Here is a 9,199-nt window from a genome sequence, read left to right as displayed (position 1 = left end):
TGGGAGTGGCCTATTTGAATCCCTTTTGTTTGAGACCATGCTGCAAGGTGAGTGTGTTTGCTGATCCTGTGAGTTTATCTTCTCTATCTTCTTTAACTTTAGCTTACATTGGAGTTATGCTATGTAGCGTGTGAAATGTATGGTGAACGTGCTAGGAAAGGTAGTATCGGCACTGTCTCTACCTGGAGCTCGTATAAACGGAGCCTGGGTTTGTTGGTGGTGGCAGTGCTGTTGGGGCTGAGAAAGCCAGTGCTGCTGCCATGAGGAGAGATACTCCATCTGCAGAGGTGTTCAGGTGGGTGGAGCACATCAAGTAGCATCCTTGAGAACTTCCTGACCAAAAGTTCCTCAAGAGAACATTGTATTGTAACAAGATGTATACACACATAGAGAGAGCTGGATAGTTTAACCTTAAATAATACCTTGAATAAAAGTTGATTATATTTTGTATTTTCAATATGATTTTTCAAATGAACTGAAGTAGACAAATAAATGTAGTGGAGTAAAAAGTACAATATTTCCCTCTGAGATGTAGTGGAGTATAGGTATAAAGTAGCATAAAAATGTAAATACTCAAGTACAAGTACCTCAGAACACTCTAAATTTTGATGATGGCAATTGCAAAGTATTCTGTTTCTACTCAATACTAATTACTAATAACTACTAAAGTTTTTAAAATCACAATTCATAATTAATCTGGGGGAATTTTTTAAGGGTAGATAATATGTGAGAGCGCATTTAAAAAAAAAAGAAAAAAAAAGCATCAAAATAGAGCTTGTTCATCAAAAAAAAAGAAAATGCTGGAGGAGGACCCTCCTACAGAGGACCTGGCTAAGCCCCCTATGTCCTTAAATTCTAGAAACGCCCCTGGCTCTGTTGTTCATTTCAGATGGAGAAAATCCCGTAACTAATTTCTGTGGCTTATATTGGACAACTATGCTAACAAGTGGTTCATGTACTTGAATTCATAGATGTGCAATAAGCTTGTATTACATTATTTTGTTCATTATTTTGAAAAGTAAGAACCGGAAGTAGTGTCTATTTTATTTTGGTCAGTATGACAACGGTTTCGTTGTACAGAGTTTGACACCAGTCTTATCAGTTGCGTGCCTGGCTGTTTCTCTGCCGCCTGTTGAGAGTCAGTAGCTGTTGTATCGCTTGCCACTACTCGAATGCAAACTGAGTAACTTTAAGATAGCTTCGTAACGATACTGAACACTTTAGGAGTGAAACACAAACTGCTTTCTACTTGTTGCACGCCTCAATGGACACTGCTCAGGTGGGTGAATTAGCTGAATACCCAGGTTGACATGAGTTAGCTTTAGCATGTCGCTAGCGGGGGTTTGCTAACAAGGGCAGGGCCAGTTAGCTGCAAGGTGACAAACAGGTAACGATAGCCAGTTGTTTGGGTGCTAATGTGAACGACAGTCCGTTTACAACTGGCTAACTATATTATAGCCACTATCTGTGTCATTGTACGTCCACAGAAAATGATGTCCGGATTTTCTCTGGACCTGGGACCCTTGAAAGAACCTCTTGGATTTATTCGTGTCTTAGAATGGGTAAGTCAAAAAGTACCTCAGAATGTCTCTAAATAATAGTTGCAAGGTATTCTTATCTGTGTTTAACCACCATGTATACTCTGCATTCCTCTCATTTGATTCTCGTGATGTTGATTTTTTTCTAATAGTCCATTCCACTCACTCCTTGTACTAGACCTGAAGTGTCTGCGGTGTTGCAGTGCACAGACTAAAGTGTAAAAGCTGCAAAAGCTTTGAACAACTGTTGCAGGTTACCCTCTTTCTGCTTTATTGATGTGTAGCCTAGGAGTCTTTTTTTCTCTGAGTTGAATTGTGCTAAGGTTTGTGCTTCTACAAAACATGTAGCTACTCATTTGACAAGTGAAATATTAACCTAAATGAAGAAATCAACGTTCTGTGGTAAACACTTTAGACTCTTCCCATAGTGCACTTGATCACTCACAGCTGTGGACTAAATTGGAGGCTGAAACAATTACCAGGAAATACCAGAATATTGTGACTTCTGTATTGAAATGGTCCACCTAAGTTAATAGTTGGTGCATGTAACAGTAGTGATGTTGATACCATGTGTTGTTACAGAACCTGTGAACCAGCTCTATGTGGCTGTTGTGATGCATACCATCTGTTGAGAATCAAATAGCTTGGATATATGTGCTGCTGTTCAGTAGAGCATGCCTGAAATATCACTACCCTGAGAGGCTGTGCGATTGACTTCTTCATAATGAGTAATTTGAATGCACCCTATACTAAAAAAAGAAAACGGTCCAGGCATGCCCCCTCTAATGTGACTGCTAATACTTGTAGTGCTCTGTATTTCTGGTTGATGCAGACGACTGTGCTAACTGCCCCGATACAGTAGGCAGTGCTGTGTGTATTTAAGGCGTGTGCCTGTGAAGCAGGTCCTGTTGGTAATTAACATACAGCAGGTATTATCTGCTGCTGTGAAGAAACGTTTTACTCCAGGAACATGAGTTAAAAAGCCTGGCTTTCTATTTCACCACCAAACGTTATTGAAAAACACTCTGTATGTCTAATCACAATACATTCAACATTAACCAAATTGTGACCAAAGTGTATTATTTTTTGAAAGTGGGTGGGGTTTTTTTTTTCTTTTTTCATAGGCAAGAACCATGAGAAGTGAGGCAATTGGAAAAATTGTGAATAAGTCAACAGAACTATATAAACCACCTTATTTAAAGCTAACCAAAATTTGCTAGCTAAAACTTAGTGTGAGGGTAAACTTTTCTTTGCAGTCAGGGTAATAATCTTCATTCATTCATTCATTCATTAACCATAATAGTGTATCCTGGTACAGGGTGAGAGCGGGGGGGCAGGAGCCAATCTCAGCTGTTATTGGGCAAGAGGTGGGGTACACCCTGGACAGGTCACCAGACTATCACAGAGCTGACACATAGAGACAGACAACCATTCATGCTCCCGTTTACATCTACTGGCAATTCAGTCTCCAGTTAACCTGCATGTCTTTGGGCTGTGGAAGGAAGCTGGAGAACCAATCCATTTCCAATAAGTAAATTTGAACCATAACGTTGGTCTGTATGGGTAATACAATTGACTGTTTGCCTTTGTTTACTCTTGCAAATAGGTTTGCGTAACCTGGGGTGTTTGCTTACAGCCTATCTAATCATTTAACTGCTTGTGTCTCTCTCCCATCTGACTTCTTTTTAGCAACACTGCTATGTTCAAAGATTTCAGCAACCGATTTTTATCACAGCAGACATTTTGACTTGTCAGAGCATTAAATGCACAGGTGTAATTGATAATGTTAACGATGGCTCTGTTCTGTTAAGTGTCCAAGTCAGCTATTCCAGTAAGCCAGTATGCACAGTGGACCTCCCCTCAGGGCAATGTGAACATGATTCATCATATAAAATACACTTGTGCTTTTCCTGCTATGACATGTCAAAAAGTCTTCCATGAAAAAGATCTATTAACTCAATGAGTACAGTGTAGTTATCAATAAAATGATAAAACCAGCAGAATATTTTTTAGTGCTGATAATACTTTTCATTTGGCTTATTGCCTTGCATATGAATTTACTGTTGGAGAGGAAAGTTAAGGTCTCTATTTTTAAACTGGAAGATTTTCTGAACAGATGCAGGTAGGCACTAAGTTGGAACTGAAAAGGTGTCAAAGTCTGACAAGGCAACACTCACCAGCTAGGAAAGGGCCAGAAAAGAAAAGATACAAAGCACTATATTAACAAGCAAACAGCAACAACAGTTGTGGTTAAATGCTTTGGTTTACATACTGGAGCCCAAAAACTGCACTGAACTTGGGCCTGTCTTTATAGCTACTTTTAGTTGACAATATATTGTCACAGAAATAATTGTAATAAATGATAATATTGTCATTTTAAGACCATTTTATGCCATTGATGTAATGATAATATAATATCATAATAATGGAAGTACATCCTTTTAAAGAGTAATGAACCTTTAATTCTTAAAGATATTCTAATCACTAGTGCTTCCTAAATGGACAGATTGACATTCCTGAAGTTTCACTGACTTGGTTTTATACTGTGACACTTAAAAGTTCCCTTAATTTTTTTGAGCAGTGTTTTTGACCACTACGAAAATTGTCTTCAATGCCCGGCACACTTCCTGGGAGCCTGGAGCAGACGAGGACAAAAGCAGTGTGAAAGCAAAACGTATCTCAGCATAGGCCTTTTTTTTTTCTTTTTCATTTGGCATAGGTGCTGTGCCCAAGTCTTACAATGGTTAGGAAAACCCTGTTGTTTATGCTGGCATCATATTGGCTAAAATGTTGGTGACAAACACGCATGTTAATACAATATATGGACATTCGATTTATGGACGTGGCCACAATAGTTTTTGCTGACCTTGACTAACATCTCTCTTAAAATACAGAGACAATATGTAATACACCATCCACACCAACACTGGGGTGCGGGGTTTGCAGTGACGCTAATTCGCATTTATTACATGCTTAAGAAGTAACAGTCCAGTTTTATCTACCAGATGAACTGAAGGCTTCCAGAAGGGCAAAGTGTTACCCTTAGCAACCAAGTTTAAGTCAGACTCTTCCATGTCAGCTTTCAGTACCTGCCAGGTATCAGTTTCCGGTGCTATGGACACATTTTGTTAGGTATTGGGTTTTGATTCGTAGCCAAAGTAAGACCAAACTCTAGGCTGCAAATGTCTCTCCAGAACATCAAAACAGTGAAAACAAATGCTGTGTCCAACTGTCCATGTTTTCCCACAATCAGTTCTAAGGTTTACCATCTATTTTTGGTTAAACATATATGCATTTTCTCTCTGGTTTATTGTGGTTTATTTTTTCCCTCTAAGCACAAAGAGTTGTTAGTGTCAGAATCTTGTGTTTGCGTAGGGCTGCTACTGTTGAGTTTGAAACATGGCAGTCAGTTTGGTGGCTCTGCTTTTTGAGTTTAAGGGCCTTTGCTTCTTTGAGATAGACACAGAGCTTTCAAATCGGATTTTCACAGCTGTAGACATTGCTGTTCTGTAGTTTTTCTGTTTCCAATTTCTCCAGGCAGTTCAGCGAGTTGAATTTGTTGTTAGTTTCCTTCAATCTCAAGGCTGAAATAGACAGAATTCTTCCGTGGTGAGGCATTCTTGGTATTCGAGTGCTCCTCTACTGTAATGCTCTTTAGGGATGTTTATAATTGATATTACTAAATGTCAAAATGGTCTGTGTGCCACAGCCTGTAAACATGGACATTTGCCAGGATCAACAGTTTTTCACAGTGTCAGGTGGAGGGTGGTCACCAGGCCGGGGTCTGGCTATTTTTGTAATCATGACCATCTAGATCAGTTGTTGGTCACTTACCGTGCCATATGTTCTTGTGATGTGCTATACACAAATAACGGTTGTTGCATAAAATGTAAATTGCTAGTGTCAGAACCTTGTGAGTGGATACTGCTGGGGTATCTGTTATCTACCCTGCCACTCCCTGACCAGAAGAGGTAGTGAGGAATGCTTCAGTCAGTCTGTAGGAGGCTGGGTGGGATACTGGACTCTGGACAGGGAACCCCCCCACCCTGTCTGGAGAGTTTATTTGAGGTGCTGTCAGAATGGCTTGGGTGGGTCAAACAGGGCTGAGATGAAAGCTGAGAAATGTTGTGGAGATCCAGAGAAACCTGAAAGATGAAACCCATTCCTGAAAATCTTTAGTGGGCCGTAAGCCTGCTAAACACTGAACTGCAGTTCTCTCAGTGTGTTTCTGTTGTTTATCTCACTCTCTTTACTCCACTACTGCAGCCTGTTCACCTCAGTGCCTGGCCCTGTGCTTTGGTTCACTGTATACAAATGCTATGTAGCTGAAAGGATCCTGATGATTTGGGAATGTGTTTTTGTAGATGTGGGTGTAAGTGAACAAAGGACATTATTCTTGAGAGAATGTACGGAAGCAAGAATCACATGCTCTAATCAGAAGCGTTTCATTGGGGGAAGGATGTCCTGAAAAGAGGAGGAATGAAGGGGGATAAGGGGGGGCACTTTCTCACACAGCGTTCCTAGGTACTCTAGTGCTTTTCATCAAGACAGTTATTGCAACACCATCATTTGATAATGAGAAAAGAACAGTTTTCTTGGACTGTCTCATCATATTGTGACTTCAATATAGGGCTGGGCTGGTCCCGTATAAGTTTTTGCTCATTAAAAGTGTTTTTTTTCGCCACTGACCAGTTCAGATCGCCAGTGCTATCTCTGTAAATAGCATACTAAGCGTTTCCCTTACCCTTCACTTCCTCCCGGCTGTGTGTGACGTCATCTCGCGAGAGCTTTGCTTGTTGCCGGAAGAAAACAGGGTACGATATACACGAGGGCAAAGTATGCAACAGTAAATGTGCGTCTCAGAGACAATTCTAGGTATCAGTATTACATGCATAAAGACATATTAGTTATACTTACTTGATAGATAGTTGACCATTTGGTCCCTGTGGTTTTGGCTGCCTCCTCCAATTTATTTTGGGCACATGAAAAAAGGTATCCAGCACTGCCCTGTTGATCAGAGGGGGGAAATTCTCTAACATAGTTACACAGTGTTTGGTAGTTTCTGTATCATCCCAGGACACATCGAGACCATGAATATTGGGCAACAGGTCCCACTCGTTGCAACACAGACAATCTTCTTCTGGGGGCATGGAGTCACAGCAAGGAGCACCACCAGTCCTCAGAGATTCGCGTTCGTGCAGCCACTGCTTCACCCTCGTCTGCTCGTTGGCCCTCTATCCTTGTCTGCTCTTCAATTTGTAGGAGCTCCTCGTCCGTATACTCGGGCTCAAATAAGTACAGGCGGCCATCGTAATAAAAGGGCTCATCTTCATTCTCGAAATCGGGTAAATATGCAGCCATGATACCGATGTAGTAAAACTCTCAACTGTACTCCGGGACAACCAGCGCCACTCTGAGCGGCGCTCAGCATGGCTCCTCTGTTTTCTTCCGGCAACAAGCAAAGCTCTCGCGAGATGACGTCACACACAGCCCAGAGGAGGTGAAGGGTCAGGGAAACTCTTAGTATGCCATTTACAGAGATAGCACTGGCGATCTGAACCGGTCAGTGGCGAAAAAAAGCACTTTTAATGCGCAAACTTATATGGGACGCATTTGCCCCCATATCTACCTCGCGGCTGCCGCCTGCATCCGCCTCCCTCAATACTGAACCAATTTTAAAACGAGTTGTACCTATGAATCATACGCACACATACACATGGGGAAATAGGGCCCAGGTTGAAAAATACCGAAGTTATCCTTTAAGCCAGGTAGGGGAAGGCCGAATTCTCCGAAAATGAGCAATCGTCACTACTTTGGTCTTAGCCACTCTATTTCATCATAAACAACCCAGAAATGGGGCTCAAACTGCAAAATACCGGACTTCTCCTTTAAGGCTTAAAATGATATATAATTAATTGCGTGGACACTTTGAGTGACAGGCTGTCTGCCGATAGTGTCCTTAGGTTCTCAGTCAGATCCACTCCTCGCTCTTCCACAGCTCCACCCTCTGGTCCAAATATAGTCACTTCTGGCTCCAAAAACACAAGATGACGTTGGCCGAAATGTCAAACTTGAGGCTTCATACTAAAAATCCCCACACCAATGGGTGACATCACAGTAGCTTCATCCATTATTTTTACAGTCTATGATCGAAAGGGATGAGATCAGAAAGTGATTGATTACAACAGTAACATTTAATGCTTTTCTTTCCTGTAAGCACTGTATCAATAGTTAGAAGCTAAGTTTGTGAGGCCATTGCATTTCCCTACAAGTAGACATGAGTATTCCAGCCTTAATGAAACTCTTCATATAATTTCTTCTGACTTCCCACATATTAGTTACCTGGGTGGCATGCCTATTATGTGTGCCGGTGTTGGCTGTGTGACAGAGAGCTGCTGTATGAAACTCCACTCTGCTCTGTTCCTATTTGTGTCTCTATTATTGCACATAATGTCTTGCTAAAAAAAAAGGAATATCCTAAAAATAGGATAAAACGGCATCAGTCAGGTTCTCAACAACATTGTAGTCAACTTATCCTCCGTTTACAGATATAGTATCTTAACAAGGTTTTTCCTGGCTCAGAAAGGACCTTTGGTGCTACCCAAGGGTGTAAGAGGTTTTTGGGAGCGATATCATATCAGTTGGGTCGCCCTTAAGGGTTAGGCTTATAAATGCTTTTGTACAATGTGGATTGCACAATTTCATCACAGTACCCAGTAGAATACTGCACAAGCCTGAAATTGTGGCCCGAGCCCAACCCTGCCCAATGCATTCTGGCCTGAGCTCAGTCCAGGTCCCACAGCCAACAACATTTTCCAGCCTGTCCCAAGTTTCAACATGGTTGTTCATGCTGCAGATGAAGAGAGGCTGTTCAAGTCTCGTCCAAACCTTGCTGCCAAATTCATTGCTAACATAAGAAATTTGGCTAAAACGGACGCATACTGGCTGTATTTTAACCCAAACCTGTTTTACTAATACACTGAAACTCCTGACTGCAGTTTGTGCTTCGCCGCAGTTGACTCTCCGACGACCCTAGAGTGGCATCACAGTTTTTCTGCACAGTCAGTTTATGTTGAGGGTTGGAGGAAATGGCCTGGGTTCCCTCCTGCTTTCCATTCTTCCTGCTGGGGTCTGCTCTGTGTCAGCATAGTTGAAGATATCAGCTTGTTTTTCTCCCTTCAGCTTTTTGCTGACATTCATTCTTATACAATATGAAAAACAACCCTTAAACTGGGCTCAGACGACAGGAGTTTTGGGCCAGTTATGCCTGATTCAACCCCCAATACAACTGAAGGAGGGATCTGGACTGGGACTTTGGTGGGTACCGATGTTTGGCCCAGACTATCTGGTAATGTTGGAGGTTTACAGATCCAGTCCTTAACCTCCTGAACTGCATACAGATTAATTGGGGCTGCCCTGATCTTTTCTAACATGTTTGATATTTTGGAGTTAAAATCTGGATGATCTGTACTGTTGCATCAGTACACACAGGGCTCAACAATAAGGATTGCCCGATTGCCCGGGGCAAGTAAAACTCAAGGTCGGGCATGTAAACTAACAACTCACTTGCCCGATCGGGCAAGTTGCTAAAAATAGTAAAAGTTAATAACTAATTGATAAAATAAATGTATTTTAAAACGTGCTCTTCTGCTCTGATGCAG

At 41.6% G+C, this 9,199-nt stretch overlaps 1 protein-coding gene across 1 annotated transcript in view; it reads left to right on the top strand.

The window, feature by feature from the left end:
* Positions 1-1,067: 1,067 nt before the first annotated feature.
* sypl2a (synaptophysin-like 2a) overlaps positions 1,068-9,199 on the top strand; it is a 28,706-nt gene continuing 20,574 nt past the window's right edge. Inside the window, exons 1-2 of the mRNA XM_050039358.1 lie at positions 1,068-1,279; positions 1,488-1,562. Coding sequence (XP_049895315.1) covers positions 1,265-1,279; positions 1,488-1,562 — 90 coding nt within the window. The 5' untranslated portion in view covers positions 1,068-1,264. The remainder of the gene's footprint in view (positions 1,280-1,487; positions 1,563-9,199) is intronic.

Source organism: Epinephelus moara, chromosome 24 (assembly GCF_006386435.1).
Source record: "Epinephelus moara isolate mb chromosome 24, YSFRI_EMoa_1.0, whole genome shotgun sequence".
NCBI lineage: Eukaryota > Metazoa > Chordata > Actinopteri > Perciformes > Serranidae > Epinephelus > Epinephelus moara.
Note: the sequence above shows the minus strand (reverse complement) of the source record. Positions and strands in the feature narration are given on the sequence as shown.